The sequence below is a fragment of the Mobula hypostoma genome, chromosome 10, assembly GCF_963921235.1.
Source record: "Mobula hypostoma chromosome 10, sMobHyp1.1, whole genome shotgun sequence".
NCBI classification, from domain to species: Eukaryota; Metazoa; Chordata; class Chondrichthyes; order Myliobatiformes; family Myliobatidae; genus Mobula; species Mobula hypostoma.
The window spans coordinates 38,633,054-38,651,292 of NC_086106.1; the positions used below are offsets into that span (position 1 = coordinate 38,633,054).

General features: G+C 44.3%; 1 protein-coding gene across 1 annotated transcript in view; it reads left to right on the forward strand.

The window, feature by feature from the left end:
- The window catches only part of LOC134353287 (serine/threonine-protein kinase MRCK beta), a 145,252-nt gene that overhangs the window by 53,936 nt on the left and 73,077 nt on the right, over positions 1-18,239 (forward strand). Inside the window, exons 7-10 of the mRNA XM_063061318.1 lie at positions 4,617-4,710; positions 6,132-6,332; positions 12,223-12,471; positions 14,426-14,505. Of these exons, the coding sequence (XP_062917388.1) occupies positions 4,617-4,710; positions 6,132-6,332; positions 12,223-12,471; positions 14,426-14,505 (624 nt within the window). The remainder of the gene's footprint in view (positions 1-4,616; positions 4,711-6,131; positions 6,333-12,222; positions 12,472-14,425; positions 14,506-18,239) is intronic.

Here is an 18,239-nt window from a genome sequence, read left to right on the forward strand (position 1 = left end):
GAACTCAATGGGTCAGGCAGCATCTGTGGAGGGAAATGGACAGTTGATGATTTGATTTGAGACCCTACATCTGGTATGAAAGAGGGGAGACTGTCAGTATAAAATGATGGCAGGAAGGACTAGCAATCACGAAGGAGGGTAGTGCAAGATGGTCTCACAGAACATCTGTCTGAGAGAGGAGGAAAGCTTCAAAGTGGGCACACCTTGAGGTAACGTTGCAGAGGAGTGAAAGAATGCAGATGGGAGATAGATAGAGAAGGATACAACCTAGAACATAAGAAGATTCACATTTATCCCTGTATACAGCAGAAATGCTACACCTGCCTTTTCACCTCTTCCCTCACCTTCGCTCAGAGCCTCAAGTGAGGCAACACTTCATTTGTGAATCCACCGGGGGTCATTTATTGTACCCAGTGCTTCTGATGCAGCCTCCTCTACACTGGTGAGACGTGACATAAGTTGGGGAACTGCTTTGTCAAACACTTCCGTTCCATCCGCCAAAAGCTGTATTTCCCGGTGGCCAACCACTTTAATTCCTAACCCCATTCCCACTCCAGCATGTCTGCTGATGGCCTCCTCTTTTGCTGTGACGAGGCCACTCTCAGGGTGAAGGAACAACACTTCACATTTTATCTAAGTGGCCTCCAGTAGGGGGCATGAACCCCTTCTGGTAATGTTTTCCTTCTTCTCCTATTCTGCACTCTGGATGCTTACCTCTTCTCACCTGCCTATCACCTCCCTCTGGTGCCCATCCATCTTCCCTTTCTCCTTTTGTCCACTATCCTCTCCAATCAGATTCCTTCCTCTCCAGTCCTTTACCTTTCCCACCCACCTGGCTTCGCCTATCACCTTCTAACTAGTCCTCCTTCCCCTCACCCTACTTTGTCATTCTGGCATCTTCCCCTTCCTTTCCAGTCTTAATGAAGGGCTTCGGCCTAAAATGTTGACTGTTTATTCATTTCCATTGGTGTTGCCTGACCTGCTGAGTTCCTCCAGCATTTCATGTGCACTACTCTGGATTTCCAGCATCTGCAGAATCTCTTGCATTTATCAGAAGATTAGGCTCCTCAAACCTGCCCCTACTTGAGTGGTCAATGCCCCTTCTGTGCCACTTTCCCCAGAGACACCAATTCTTTAATATTTCAGAAATTTACCTGCTTCTATTTAAATATCCCAACCTCCATAGTCCCCTGATGGACAAAATTCTAGAGATTCACTACCCTCTTTAAGAAATTGTTCTCCATTTAAAATGAGCACTCTCTAATCTTGTAGCTATGTCCTTGAATTCAAGAATCTGCCACTGGTGGAAACATCTCAACATCATCAACCCTATCACATCATCTCATCAAGGTCATCTCTGATTCTTTAAAGTGTAAAGAATATGCATTGATTTTTTTTGGGGGGATAGGGTACCCCTCTCATCCCAGTACTTACCTCTCCACAGAACATGGGATCTGCTCTGTGTCACAGATCCAGGTGGTCACCCAGCTTGGGGACCTTAATGATGAGGTACGTATCTGTCCTCATTAAGGTCACTGGGAGGCTGGATACTAAAGAGACATACCCAATCACTGACAAACCCACACAAAGTGCTGGAGGAACTCTGCAAGTCAGGTAGCATTGTTGAAGGAGAATAAATAGTTCATGTTTTGGGCAGAGACTCTTCATCAGGATTTGAAAGGGAGGGAACTGAAGCCAGAGTAAGAAGGTGGAGAGGAGAAGAGAAGTAAACGCTGGCAAGGGGTTGGAGAGAGGGAGGAAGGGCATATGAACTAAGAAGCTGGGAGATGATAAATGGAAAAGGTAAAGGAACGGAGGTGATCCACTGTACAAAACATCATACAAAAAGAGCTGAAGGACCACAAGACATAGGAGCAGAATTAGGCCATTTGGCCCATCAAGTCTGCTGTGCCATTCAATCACGGCTGATCCTTTTTTATCCCCTCCTCAGCCACATTCCCAGGCATTCTCCCTGTAAGCTTTGATGTTGTGGCCAAACAACAGCTTATCAATTTCCGCCTTAAATACACCCAATGACCTGGCCTCCACAAATGCCTGTGGTAACAAGTTCCACAAATTCACTACGCTCTGGCTAAAGAAATCTCTCTGCATTTCTGCTTTAAATGGACGCCACTCTATCCTGAGGCTGTGCCATTTTGTCCTAGACTCCTCCACCATGGGAAACATCCTTTCCACATCTACTCTTTCTTGGTCTTACACCATTCAAAAGGTTTCAGTGAGATCCCCCCCATTCCTTCTCACTTCCAGCAAGTACAGACCTAGAGCCATCAAACCTTCCTCATATGATAACCCTTTCATTCCCGGAATCATCCTTGTGAACCTCCTCTGAACCCTCTCTAATGCCAACACATCTTTCCTTAAATAAGGAGCCCAAAACTGTTCACAATGCTTAAGTTGAGACCTCACCAATGCCTTATAAATCCTCAGCATCACGTCCCTGCTCTTGTATTCTAGACTTCTTGAAATGAATGCTAACATTGCATTTGCCTTCCTTACCACTGACTCAACCTGCAAGTTAACCTTCAGGGTGGTTTGCACAAGACTGCCAAGTCCCTTTGCATCTCAGATTTTTGAATTTTCTCCCCATTTAGAAAATAGCCCGCACATTTATTTTTACAACCAAAGTGCATGACCATGCATTTTCCAACATTATATTTCATTTGTCACTTTCTTGCCCATTCTCCTAATCTGTCTAAGTACTTCTGCATCCTACCTGTATCCTCAACGCTACCTGCTCCTCCACCAATCTTCATATCATCGCAAACTTGGTAAGAAAGCCATCTATTTCATCATCTAAATCATTTATATACAGCATAAAAAGAAGTCGATCCCTTCAGAACACCACTAGTCACTGGCAGCTAACCAGCAAAGGATCCTTTTATTCCCACTTGCTGCCTCCTACCAATCAGCCAATAATCTAACCATCTTAGTAACTCCTGTAATACCAGGGGCTCTTAACTTGGTAAGCAGCCTCATGTGTGGCACATTGTCAAAGGCCTTCTGAAAGTCCAAATATACATCCCCTTTATCTATCCTACTCTGTAATCTCCTCAAAGGAATTCCAACAGGTTCGTCAGGCAGGATTTTCCCTTAAGAAAACCATGTCAACTTTGTCCTATCTTGTCCTGTGTCACCAAGTATTCCATCACTTCATCTTTAACAATTGACTCCAACATCTTCTCAACCACTGAGGTCAGGCTAACTGGTCTATAATTTCCTTTCTGCTGCTGTCCCTCCTTTCCTAAAGAGTGGAATGACTTTTGCAATTCTCACATCCTCCGGAACCATGCCAGCATCCAATGATTCTTGAAAATCATTACTATTGCCTCCACAATCTCTACTGTTACCTCTTTCAGAACCCTAGGGTGCAGTTCATCCAGTCCAGGTGGCTTATGTACCTTTAGGTCTTTCAGCACCTTCTCCCTTGTAATAGTAACTGCACTCACTTCTCTTCCTTCACACCCTTCAACATCTGATATACTGCTAGTGTCTTCCACAGTGAAGACTGATGCAAAATACTCATTTAGTTCATCTGCCATCTCCTTGTCCCCCATTATTATTTCTCTGGCCTCATGTTCTAGCGGTCCTATGTCCACTCTCATATCTCTTTTATTTTTCCTATACTTGAAAAAGCTTTTACCATCCACTTTCATATTGTTTGCCAGCTTGGTTTCATATTTCACCTTTTCCCTCCTAATGATTCTTCAGTTGCTCTCTGTGGCTTTTTAAAAGCTTTCTAATCCTTTATCTTCCCACTAATTTTTGCTTTGTTGTATGCCCTCTGTTTTGCTTTTACATTAGCTTTGACTTCCCTTGTCAGCCACGGTTGTACTAAGTTGCCATTTCAGTATTTCTTCATTTTTGGAATGCATCAATCCTGCACCTTCCTCATTTTTCCCAGAAACTCACTCCATTTCTGCTCTGCTGTCATCCCTGCCAGCATCTCCTTCTAATTTACTTTGGCCAACTCCTCTCTCATGACACTGTAATTTCCTTCACTCCACTGAAATACTATGTCAGACTTTACTTTCTCCCTATCAGATTTCAAGTTGAACTCAGTCATAACGTGATCACTGGTTCCCAAGGGTTCCTTAGGGAAGAAAGGAAGAGTGGAAAAGGGTGAAAGAGAATGAGAGAGAGGGCAGAGAGGGAGAAAGAGGTGAGAGAAGGGGAGAGGGGGGGAAAGCAGAGTGGGGGGGAGTGGAGGGATGGACAGGGGGAAGGAGCAGGTGGGAAGAGGGAAGAGTGGGGGGAGACGGAGAGAGGGGGAGTGAGAGAGGGGGAGAAGGGGGACAGAAAGTGAGAAGAGAGTGAGAATTCTGTTCTTCTCTCTGCATTGGGCAGGACAAGTGATTGTTGCCCTCACCAGCCTGAGATAGATCTTACTTCCTATTGGCCCAGTTTTGAGAAGTAACTCTTTGGATTCATCCCATAATTAGAAGGCCTCCAGACTTGGAGAGGGTTAACCCAGAGGTGTAAGTGGGAAAGCATGGTTAACTGGCAGCTCCATGGTCTGTGCTCCATCTTTTCAATGCATCATGAAAGCAGTCTGCTTGCATTAAGAAGTGTGACTGATTGTTGGTTCCTTTTCCTAGAGATGTGAAGCCTGATAATGTTCTGCTGGATGTGAATGGCCACATCAGGCTGGCCGATTTTGGCTCCTGCCTGCGAATGAACAAGGATGGCTATGTGAGTATGGTTCATGTGGCCATTAACCTGGGGTCAACAGGGTTGGACTGGGCCAACTATTTCCAAAGCACATCAATTAAGCGGGTCCTGAGCAGAGATGGCAGCTTGCAGGTGCCTGGAGGCTATAATATGAGCCTTTGGAGCTAGGAGGTCAAAGAATTGCCTTTATCATTGCCTGATGTTCCTCCTTGACCAGCTCTGATCCCAAGCTGCCAAGCATGGTCACATGACCTTTCAATCTCCAACCTTCACACTCTTCCCATTGGGCACACAATGTGCCCATCATCACTGGTCATCCATCCTCACACTTCTTCCATTGAACAACTGCCATGTCGATCATTGCTGGTCTCCCGCACTTACATTCCTTCTATTGGACAGCTGACATGTCCATCACATTTGAGTTCCTCCCCTTCTCACTCATCTCATTGGACATCTGACATGTCCATAATCCATCAGCACTGGTTTCCTTATTCCTATATGCCTCCAATTGACCAATGACTTTCTACCTGTAAAAAAAAAATTATCTCCCTCTTTACCTCTAATATTAAAAATAAATCATGGGCTGATATTTAAAAACAACAGTAAAGTACTTTTTATGACCATTTGCTGTACTCCTGCAGGCAGCAGGACAAGTTATTTCCTCTAAAATACTAACCTATCTTGGCAGCACAATAGTGGAGCCTCAGCCTTAGTGCACCAGAGACCTGGATTCAATCCTGACCTTGGGCATTGTCTGTGTGGACTTTGCATTCTTCCCTGTGGCCATGTGGGTTTCACCCTGGGTGCTCTGGTTTCTTCCCGAAATGTCCGGTTAAAGATTAGCTTTACTTGTCACATGTGTATTGAAGCATATAGTCAAATGCATCATTTGCTTCAAATTAATAAGGCTGCTTTGGGGCTTGCCCACAAGTGTCGCCCTGCTTTTGGTGCCAACATAAAAATCCCACAACTTACTAACCCTAACTTTGTAATGTGGGAGGAAACTTGAACCCCCGGAGGAATCCCACAAGGTTACGGGGAGAACATACAAACTCCTTACAGACAGCAGTGGGAATCGAACCCCAATCTTACAGCTCGTGCTGTAAAGCATTGTACTAACCACGACACCACCAGGCTGCCCCTCAGCAAGGGTGGTACTGGGCAGCCCGCAAATGTCGCCATGCGTCCAGCACCAACATAGCATACCCACAACTCACTAGCCCTAACCATAAGTCATTTTGGATGTTAGTAGGTTAACTGGTGACTGTACATTGGTGCAGTGTAGAATCTGGGGAGAGTCGATGGGAGCGTGGGGAGAATAAAAACCGTGCATTGACGTAGGATTTGTGTGAATGGTGGTTGGGTATTGGCACAAACCCTGTGGGCTGAAGGGCCTGTTTTTATGCTCTACCTCTCTGTGACTTTCCACTATTTTCCTCCAGGTGCAATCGGCGGTGGCAGTCGGAACCCCGGACTATATCTCCCCGGAGGTGTTGCAGGCTCTGGAAGATTCCTCGGCAATGTACGGTGCCCACAGCGACTGGTGGTCCTTCGGAGTCTGTGCTTACGAGATGCTTTTCGGTCAGACCCCCTTCTACGATGATACTCTGGCGGGTACTTACAGGAAAATCCTCAATCACAGGGTAAGTGATGAGACTCAGAGACAACAACACAGGTCAGTGAATCCCTTCTGCCCGGTGGAATCACCAATGCCCATGAACAGAAAAACCTACAGAAAGAGGTGGACACAGGAGAAAATCCCTTCACACCATCGAGCACACTTACAAGGAGCTGTGCCACAAGAAAGCAGCATCCATCATCAGGGACCCCCACCATCCAGACCATGCTCTCTTCTCATTACTACCATCAGCAGGAGGTACAGAGCCCTAGGTCCCACAGCACCAGGCACAGAAACAGTTATTACCCTCCAATCATCAGGCTTCTGGACCGGAGGGGATAATTTCACTCCCCACAATCTGAACTGATCCCACAATGTACAGACTCATGTTCAAGGCCTCCACAACTCATGTTCTCAGTATCATTTACCTGGGTTTTTTTCTTTGCACAATGTCTTCTTTTGCACATTAGTTGTTTGTCAGTCTTTGTTTATCATAAATTTGATAGTATTTTTACCTTCCTGAAAATGACGACATATAAATATTTTGACTTTGTGGGAGAGTGAGGATCAGCTGGAGAAGGGTAGGTTTGTATAATTTCAGGTAAGTGAGGAGACTTGTTGAAACATCTAAGATCCAAGGAGTCTCGATAGTGTGGGTGTTGAGAGGATACTCCCTCTTGCAGGAGATCTGGAGTGAGGGGTCACTATTTAGGAATAAAGCATCACTCTTTTAAAACAGAAGGTGTAAGTTTTTTCCAGAAGGTGGTTGGAAGTAGACTCTTTCAAAATTTGTTAGCAATGGGGAGATAAGCAAAAGAGAAAGGTCATCAAGTGTTAGTAGGAATGCCAAGGTTATGACCCAAACAGGTCGATGTTGTCATCGGTACAGGCACTCGTGTGCACAGTACAGAGAAAAATATACTTGCAGCAGCCTCACAAGAAAAACGGAAATTATACACAATGTTTTTTTCAAGAAAGAACATAATTAGGGAAAAAGAAGTCCATTTTAGTGCAAAGTGGTCAAAGTGTTGCTAAAAGGGTTTTGCTTGAGGGTACAAGAAATGAATGGTTGAAGGGAAGTAGCTGTTCTTGAACCTGGTGGTGTGGGACTCCTGCGTAGAGTGAGTTAGCTCGCAGAGGGCTCCATTACAGAAAGTCCATGGGTTACAAAAGGATTTTGTTCCTGAGAACTGTTCATAACCTCATCGGAAATGAACAAAACTCAAATTAAATTTTTTGTTGAAGTATGTACAGTATATGTTACCACACACAGTAGTGTAGTGGTTAGCACAATGCCTTACAGCACTGGTTGTAAGATCAGGGTTCAGTTCCCACCACTGTCCGTTAAGACTTGGTATGTTTTTCCCATGACTGTGTGGGTTTCCTCTGGGTGCTCCAGTTTCCTCCCACGTTCCAAAGGTGTACTGTGAGCTCTGGCCTTGCTATGATGACCCCAGAAGCATGGTGACACTTGACGACTATCCTAGCACATCTTTGATGTCAACATTGCATTTCACTGTGTGTCTTGATGTTTCAATATACCTGTGATAAATAAAGCTAATCTTTAATCTTTAAATCTTTAAATAATACCCGAGATTCATTTTCCTGCAGGCCTTTACAGGGGAAAAAAAACAATAAACTGTTATAAAATACTCTATGTAAATAGACAAAGACAGATAAACAACCAATGTGCAAAAGATAAAGTACACAAATGAAACCAGTATCAGAATTGGGTTTAATAAATCTGGGTATGTCACGAAAGGCGTTGTTATGTGGCAGCAGTACAATGCCTTACAATGCAATAAAAACTGTAAATTACAGTAAGTATATAAATATATCTTTTAAAAAGTTAAATTAAATAAGTAGTGAAAAAGTAAATGAAAAGAAAAGATAGTGGGGAAGTGTTCATGGGTTTGTTGTCCATTCAGAAATCCGATTGTGGAAGGGAAGAAGCTGTTCCTTAAACATGTTTCTTCAGGCTCCTGTACCACCTCTCTGACGGTAAGAATGAGAAGAGGGCACGCCCTGGCTGATGGGGTCTGTAATGATGGATGTCATTTGAGGCATCGCTCCTTGAAAATGTCCTGGATGCTGGGGAGGCTGGTGCCTACGATGGAGCTGACTGAGTTCACAACTTTCTGCAGCTTCTTTCGATCCTGTGCAGTGATCCTCCCCCGCTCCATACCAGATAATGATGCAGCCCGTTAGAAAGCTCTCCAAGGTATATCTGTAGAAATTTGAGTGCTTCTTTGGTGACAAACCAAATCTCCTCTAACTCTTTATGAGATATAGCCACTGTCATGCCCTCTAAATAATACTGAGAACACGAGTTGCAAAGAACCCTTGAAAATGGTATCTGTGGGTTGTAGAATCAGTTCAGTGTTGAGGTGAGTGAAGTTATCCACAGCAGTTCAGGAGCCTGATAGTTGTAGGGTAATAATTGTTCCTGAACCTGATGGTGTGGGACTTCAGGGCTGCTGTACCTCCTGCCCAACGGCAGTAACAAGAAGAGAGTATGGCCTTGCTGGCGGGACTCTGTTCAATGCTCCTAGTCCACCTTGCCCCTGATTGTGGTGACTTGGGGTTTGGGAGACAAGACAGAAGTGCCCTGGTCCTATCCGGCTGATGATGCCTACAGCCCACTGTGTGTCTTGAAATAACCCTGACACACTGTGTGCCGTGAAATTACATCTGACACACTGAGTGTTGTGAAATTGCATCTGACACACTGTGTCGTGAAACTACCTCTGACACACTGTGTGTTGTGAAACTACCTCTGACACACTGTGTGTTGTGAAACTACCTCTGACACACTGTGTGTTGTGAAATTAGCTGTTTTGTGGCAGCAGTACAGTGCAAGACAATAAAATAACTACGATATAGCCTGAGGAAAAATACACATGCAGGACAACAAATACTTTTTCGGGTCTTAAATTCCTTTATCTGTTTTAGATGTGTTATTGCAGAAAGAGGGCATCAAAATAAAAATGACAAAATAAATAAAAACAGTGCCCGCTATTACAATTTCAGTTTAACTTCAGACCACACCCTTGTTACGTATGCAGTGTGAAAATAACTAAAACAAAATTTCCAAAACCAATACTGTACTGGCAATTCTAAAATAAACAATACAAACAACATTAGAATCCCACCAACCCTGTACACAACATCAAAAATATGGATAAATACTTCTCTTAGATATACTCACATTTGGCACACACGTGCTTAACTTCCAAACACATCCAGGCTAGACCTGGAAATGAGTTCTCCTTGCTCACGCCACATGAACAGAGACTAACACATTCACATTCACCTACGGTCATGAAACAACAAAGAAAGACAAAAATAAACTTTTACAATATATTGCCTTGCAGTTAAATTACTAAAAAGACTAACTTTGTTGGCTGATTAAGGAACTTTGCAATCACGCTATTCCAGCATCTATCAATTTTACTCACAAAAATCTAAAGCATCCTTGTAAAACATGTTAAATTACTGATTTTTGAGATTTACAAACAAGCATAAATGAATTTACATAAATATTATCAAATATTATTCACCTTTCCTCACCAAACCTGGGAGCATTCGACGTCCTTTCTAGAATATGGCAACTCTTTGTTCTACTCCACACGCGCAAAATGACATCACCATTTTCTCTTAAAGGCACAGGCAGCTATCGTAGCATTACCAAGGTGAATACATAAGTGCACTTTAACAATAAAAAACGATATTCAAAGGTCATCTGGTTACAACAAGTTACGATAAATAAATAAGTAGAGCATGTCTTATGAGGATAGGTTGAGTGAGCGAGGGGTTTTCTTATTGGAGTGATGGAGGATGAGAGGTGACTTGATTGAGGTGTCCAAAAGAGGATAACAGGATGGATAGGCAGAGACTTTTTCCCAGGGTGAAGATAGCTAAAACCCGGAGACATAATTTTAAGATGATTGGAGGAAAGTATAGGGGTGATGTCAGAGCTAATTTTTTTTATACAAAGCAATGGATGTGTGGAACGCCCTGTCAGGGCTAGTGGTAGACTCAGATACATTAGATACATTTAAGAAACAGTTAGGTAGGCACATGGATGATAGTAAAATAGAGGGCTACGTAGGAGGGAAGGATAAGATTGATCTTAGATTAGGTTAAGAGGTCAGTGCTGTATCATGGGCTGAAGGGGCTGTGCTGTATTAGATCTTCTTTGCAAAGGGAAAGACAGCAAGTTAGTGTTCATGGGCCATTCAGAAATCTGATGACGGAGGGGAAGAAGCTGTTCCTAAAATATTCAGTGAGATTCTTCAGGCCTCCTCTGATGGTAGTAATGAGAAGACGGCATGTCACAGATGGTGAGAATCCTCGGTGATGGATGTCATTCGTGGGGAGTGTCACACCCATGATGATTGACCCGCGATGGACTGACTGAGTCTAAAACCTTCTGCAGCTTCTTGTGATCCTGTGCATTGGAGTCAGTCAGAAAGCTTTCCATGGTGTACCCGTAGAAATTTGCGAGTGTCTTTGTTGATATACCCGATTTGCTGAAACTCCTAAAGAAGTATAGCCACCGGTGTGCCTCCTTGTGATTGCTTCAATGTGTTGGGCCCAGGATAGGTTCTGTGAGATGTTGATGCCCAGGAAAGTGAATCAGCTCATCCTTTCCTTTGCTGATCCCAACTTCCCCTTCCTCAAGTCCACAATCAATTCCCTGGTCTTGCTGGCATAGAGTGCAATTTGAAGTTGCGACACCACACCACTCAGGCCGACCTACCACACTCCTGTACGCCTCCTTGTCGCCAGCTGAGATTCGGCCAACAGTGATATGATCAACACAGTTATCGATGGAGTTTGAGCTGTGTCTAGCCACAGCCATAAGTGTAGAGCGAGAAGAGCAGTGGGCTAAGCACGCATCCTTGAGATGCACCAGTGTTGATTGTCAATGAGGAGCCAATGTTATTTCACACAGTTTAGAGCAATATAAATCCTGACCTGTGCTTTCCAGTTTCTCCCATTCGAGTGCCACACATTGATGTCATCCCATATGCAAAATACAAGAGGGAAATTATGACAGCATTCGCAACAGGAAATACCCAGTCCAAGAGCCTGTTAGGTGCTACTAGGAAAAGAGAGTGGATTTCCAAAGGCATTTGTATGGGCTACTTTGGCAGAATGGAATTTGTCCAGACCTGTTTAAGGGATTTAGTCCCTTCCCATTGGCTGTATGAAGACAGTGAGCCAGGCAGATGGATATGTAGATATCCAGTGATGGCAGTCACAAGAGACTGTGAATGCTGAAATCTGAAAGAAAAACTAAGAATGGACCGTCAACCTTTCGAGACATTTCATTTGGTTTAAAAAGCAGAGGGGAGGTAACTAGTATAAAGGGTTAAGGGGCGGGGAAGGGGCAGTCAATGTTTCAACACATTTCATCTGGATTAAAGAGCAGAGGGGAGATAACCTGTATAAGGGGGTAAAGGGAGGGGAGGGGAAGGTGCTAGATGGATCCAGGTGATGAGAGGGGCTAGACAGATGGAGTAGCAATGTGTGGGAATAATGGTAGAGACTGGGAGGGGATAAGTGGATCCCAGTGACGATGGGTGACAGGCAGATGAGGGAGGGGAGAGTGGAGATAACGACAGAGGTGGGAAAGTGAGAAGTGGAGGTAACAGGGGCTGCAGATGGAGGTATCTGACAGGAGAGGAAGGTTGAACATGGAACCATTTTGGGGAGGGGTGGGAAATGGGAGCCAATGGTGGGAGTGTGAGGGTTAAGCATGCAAATGATCCCGAAAGATCCCAGATTGACGCGTGGAGGATCCATTCTGGTCTCAGTCCTCATCAATCATTAGGGATTGCTGGCTAGTTCTCAGGCCTGATTCTGTGAACTTTCTGGTTTTGCTCCCCCCCTTCCCCCTTTCCCCTCAGGAGACCTTTCACTTCCCGGATTCAGAGTGGGACGTGACTGACCAGGCGAGGAGCTTCATCGAGAGATTGGTTTGCAGCAGGGAGGAGAGGCTGGGGCAAAATGGAGTGGAGGACTTTAAGCAACACCCCTTCTTCTGTGGCATTGTGTGGGATCTCTTGGGTCAGTGTGAGCCTCCCTTCTTCCCTGACGTCACCAGTCCCACCGACACCTCAAACTTCGATGTGGAGGAGGGAGCCTTCAGCGTTGCAGTGCGTATTCCAAATGACAGAAATATTCTTCAGCTTTTTAATTTCAGTGTGGGGTGGGGCAGTTACTGCACAACAGACCTACAGTGTGCTCTATTTACTCTGTCTTTAAGCAAAAGGAGTTGTGTGTTCAAATCCCCATCCCCACAATCCCCACACAGGGACGGATACTCAACCAGCAAGGTTGAAATTCCCAGGAGTTGTTACACTGTCTCTTTACAGAAACCCAGAGACCCAGGTTTCCCTGCTTTAGAAAATACTCCAGGTGCTATTTTTACCCAAATGAAGGAGTCCTCCCCTGCCTCTCCAGTCCTGAATCAATTAGTCTGCCCCTCTGCCTGCCACTGAGCCCCCACCAGAAACACGTCCATTTTCTGTCGCTACTGAGCGGGAATGCACTGTTAGAGTTGCAGGACAAAAATGAGAATGGAAAGTAAAAGTAAGGTGGGAGGTAAGCAGGTAGACCCCTTCCTTTCCAGTCCTTGTGAAGGTACAGAACCCAAAATGATTTATTCCTCTCAATAGATGCCACCTGAATTGCAGAGTTCTCACTCCACTTTGTCTGTGTTGCTCAAGACTTCCAGCATCTGAACAATCTCTTGTGTTTAAGTTTTGCATTTCCAAAGCACCTTGATCAACCTCAGAGGGAGCTACAGCTGGTGCAGACACTGTCCCAAAGTGCACTATTGCTGGTACAGACACTGTCCCAGAGGGAGCTACAGCTGGTACAGACACTGTCCCAGAGGGAGCTACAGCTGGTACAGACACTGTCCCAGAGTACACCATTGCTGGTACAGACACTGTCCCAGAGGGAGCTACAGCTGGTGCAGACACTGTCCCAAAGTACACTATTACTGGTACAGACACTGTCCCAGAGGGAGCTACAGCTGGTGCAGACACTGTCCCAGAGTACACTATTGCTGGTACAGACACTGTCCCAAAGTACACTATTGCTGGTACAGACACTGTCCCAGAGGGAGCTACAGCTGAAGTGTTGTAAAAAAAAAACATGGTGGCCTATATCACACTGCAATAGTTACCAGGTAAAGTTTCATTCCCCAGTGTTATTGGCTGATGACCTCAGAACATTGGTGAGATATACCCTGGCCTGAATGGATGGACAGAGGGTTGCTTTCGTAATCAGTCTAATGAGAACAACCCTACAGTGCTTCTGCTGTTCCGCTCGGTAGCAACAAGGAACCGGACTTGCATTTCTGGTGGGGCTCAACGTCCTGCAGAGGGGCAGACTAATTCACCTAAATAATTATCTATTTATTTAGACAGACAGACAGCATAGTAACAGGCTCTTCCCACCCTCTCCACCCAATTACATCCACGTGACCAATTAACCCCTACATCGTTGGAGTGTTGGAGGAAACCAGAGTTCCCAGAGGAAACCCACACAGCCATGGGGAGAACATAACAGCTTCTTACAGACAGCAGTGGGAATTGAACCCTGGTGCTGTGAAAGCACTATGCTGAACACTATGTGCCATCCAGAGTTTATACTCTAGTTTAACCTCCTTCCCCCATCTCTCCATTTCCTTCTAATCCCCTCTGATTTGTGTGTTGACCTAAACTCAGTTGAAATCCACCTCTATCTTCTGTTGCTCAGCTGTTTCCTATGAGCAGAGTTCCAAGGTCTGCACCCTCTCTGAGTGGGGAAGAACCTCTGGAACTCTGGACTTGCTGAGTAGTGATGCCTAGCGACAGCTCTCTCTCCTCTGGCATGACCGTGATTTACTTTCGGGGTTCTGCTGTAGCATGAGAACAAGTGGCAAATCTGAAAGGAGAGACTAAACAACCAACAGACCTAACCACTGCTACCACTGTCCAGAATATCGGCACCCTGGATTGGCTTCCACAGCCATCAACAGGCAACCCCTTGGGAGAACATCACACTCCACTCGAGTGGTCGCACTACTAAAGCTACTACTCTCTTGGTTCATTCCCTTAGGAGACTGGGCGTCCCGTTTCCCACAGCGTTCTTCCTGGGATCCACCTTCCGTTTGTGGGATTCACCTTCTCCAGCATCAGGTAAGAACACTCGGCAAGGTTTGTGCTTCACGTGTGATTAGGAGTTATTTGGGAGACTCTCGGAACCTGGAGCTGAAGCAGCACTGAACTTCCCTCAGGAAGGTCAAAACCAAGTTTATTGTCATAGACAGGGTATAAATGCTATGAAAATTAGCTTTTTGCCTCAGCAAACATGACAAATGTAGAGTCATAGAGCACTACAGCACAGAATCAGGCCCTCCAGCCCATCTAGTCCATGCTGACCTGGCCTTCTGCCCGTCAACCTGCACCCTCTATGACCTTCCCATACAAACTACACTTGGATGTTGCAATCAAACCCAAATCTAACATTTCTGCTGGCAGTTCATTCAACGCTCACACCACCCTCTGATTAAATCAGTTCCCATTCAGATTCCCCTGAAGTATTTCACTTTTCACCCTAAACTTATGACCTCTGGTTCTCAACTCACCCAACCTGAGAGGAAAAAGCCTGCATGCATTCTCTCTATCTAAGTTACTCGTCATTTTGTATACGCTTATCAAATCTTCCCTTATTCGCCTGCGCTCCAGTGAATAAAGTTTAACCTATTCTACCTTTGCTTATAACTCAAGTCCTTAAGTCCTGGAAGCAGCCTTGTAGATTTTCTCTGCACTCTTTAAAGATTATTGATATCCTTCCTGCAAGAAACACAAGGTTGTGATTGTCGGTGATTTTAACTTTCCATGTATTGACTGGGATTCCCATTATTGTAAAAGGACTAGATAGGATAGAATTTGCCAAATACATTCAGGAACGTTTCCTTAATCAATAGATAGAAGTGCCAGTGAGAGAGTGTACAATACTCCATTTCCTGTTATGGAATGAGAAAGGGCAGGTGACATCACATTGTGTAGGGGAACACTTTGTATCTAGTGATCATAATGCCATTAGTTTCAAAGTAGTAATGGAAAAAGTTATGTCTGGTCCTTGGACTGAGATTCTAGATTGGAGAAAGGCCAATTTTGATGATATCAGGAAGGATCTGGCAAGTATGGATTGGGACAGGCTGTTTTCTGGCAAAGGTGTACTTGGTAAGTGGCAGGCTTTCAAAAATGAAATTTTGAGAGTACAAAGCTTGTATGTGCCTGTCAGAATAATAGGTTTAGAGAACCTTGGTTTTTGAGTGATTTTGAGGCAAAAAAAAAGAGGTGCATAGCAGGTATAGGCAGGTAGGAATAAATGGTGCTTATGGAGTATAAGAAATACAGGGGAACACTTCAGAAAGAAATCAGCAGGGGTAAAAGAAGGCACAAGGTTGCTGTAGCAGGCAAGGTGAAGAAGAATCCTAGGGGCTTCTACAGATATGTTCAGAGCAAAAGGATTGCAAGGGACAAACTTGGTCCTCTGGAAGATTGAAATGGTAATCTAAGTGTGGAGCCAAAAGAGATGAAGGAAACCTTAAATGGATTTTTTTGCATTGGTATTTACTCAGGAGACAGACCAGAATCTATAGAAGTGAGGCAAAACAGTGGTGAGGTCATGGACCCTCTGCAGATTGCAGAAGAGGAGGTGTTTGCTCTCCTGAGGCAAATCATGGTGGACAAATCCCCAGGGCTTAACAAAGTGTTCCCTTGGACACTGTGGGAGACAAGTGCAGAAATTGCAGGGGCCCCAGCAAAGATATTTAAATCATCCTTAGCGACAGGTGAGGTACCAGTGGATTGGAGGATAGCTAATGTTCTGCTGTTTAAGAAAGGCCCTAAGAGTAAACCTGAAATTTACAGGCTGGTGAGCCTGACATCAGTAGTGGGAAAGTTATTGGAAGGTATTCTAAGGGTCCGGATTTATGAGTATTGGGGTAGTCAGCATGGCTTTGTGTGTGGTAGGTCAGTGGGATGAATTGCAGTGTAAAATGGGGACAAAATTGAAATGGTGATAAATACAGGACAGAAGTTATTATGTATGAATGCATATAGTACACAAAATAAGGTAGATAGGAATTTAACATCAAAGGATATACTTTGTATCGAAAGGACAGGCTGGAAGGCATAGGTGGTGGTGTGGCTCAGTTGGTAAGAGATGGAATTACATCTTTAGAAAGAGGTGACATAGAGCCAGGGAATCTTTGTGAGTGGAATTAAGAAACTGCGAGGGTAAAACAAATCATTATGGGAATCATATATAGGCCTCCAAATAGTAGCCAAGATGTGGGGTTGAGGTTGCAAAGGGAACTGGAAAGGGCATGTAATAAGGGTAATGTCACAATGGTAATGGGGACTTCAATATGCAAGGGGATTTGGAAAATCACATTGGTGTCAGATCGCAAGAGAGGAAATTTATTAAATGTCTACGAGATGGCATTTTAGAGCAGCTTGTGCTTGAGCCTACTTGAGGGAAAGCTATCTTATATTGGGTGTTGTGTAATAACCTAGATCTTATTAGGGAGCTTAATGTAAAGGAAACCTGAGGAGACAGTGATCATAATATGATTTTCATACTGCAATTTGAGAGGGAGAAGCATAAGTCACATGTATCAGTATCACAACGGAATAAAGAGGCATAAAAAAGTAACTTGCCCAGGTGAATTGGAGGAGGATGATGGCAGAGCAGAGATAGCTGAAGTTTCTGGGAATAGTTCACAGGTGCAGGATAGATATGTCCCACAGAAGAAGTTCTCGAATGGTAGGGATGGCAACTGTGGCTGACAAGGGAAGTTAAGGACAGGGCATATAAGGTAGCAAAAATTAGTGAGAAGTTAGATGTTTGGGAAGCTTTCAAAATCCAACAAAAGGCAACAAAAAAAGGTATAAGAAGGGAAAAGTTGAAATATGAGGGCAAACTGGCCAATAATATAAAGTAGGATACTGAAAGTTTTTTCAGTTATATAAAAAGTAAAAGAGTGGTGAGAGTTGATATTGGACACTGGAAAATGATGCTAGTGAGGTAGTAATGGGGGACAAAGAAATGGCAGATGAATTTAGTGAGTACTTTGCATCAGTATTCACTGTGGAAGACACTAGCAGTGTGCCAGAGGTCTGTGAGTGTCAGGGAATAGGAGTGAGTGCTTTTGCTATTACAAAGGAAAAAGTGCTAGGCAAACTGAAAGGTCACCTGGATAAGTCACCTGGAAAAGATGGACTACATCCCAGAGTCTTGAGAAAGGTTGTCCACCATCTAAAAGGCTCAGGTCAGGAGTGTAATGGAATACTCGCCACTCGCCTGGCAGTGCAGTTCCATCAACATTCAAGAAGCTTGACACCATCCAGTACAAGGCAGCCCACTTGATTGGTACCCCTTCCACAAGGCAAGGAGGAAGGCAAAAGAAAGGAAATTATAGGCCAGTTAGCCTAACCTCAGTGGTTGGGAAAGTGCTGGAGTCCATTATTAAGGATAAGGTTTTAGGATACTTGGAGACCAGTGATAAAATAACTCAAAGTCACCATGGTTTCTGTCAAAGGAAATCTTGCCTGACTAATGTGTTAGAGTTCTTTGAGGAAGTAACAAGCAGGGTGGACAAAGGAGAGGCAGTGGATGTCACTTACTTGGATTTTCAGAGGACATTTGATAAGGTTGAGGCTGTTTAACAATATAAAATCCAACGGTGCTGTAGGAAATTTTCTGGCATGGATAGAAGAATGGCTGCCAAGCAGGAGGCAGCAAATGGGAATAAAAGGGGCTTTTACTGGTCGGCTGCCAGTGACTAGTGGTGTTCTTCAGGGGTCAGTATTGGGACCGCTGCTTTTCACAGTGTTTCTCAATGATTTAGATAATGGAA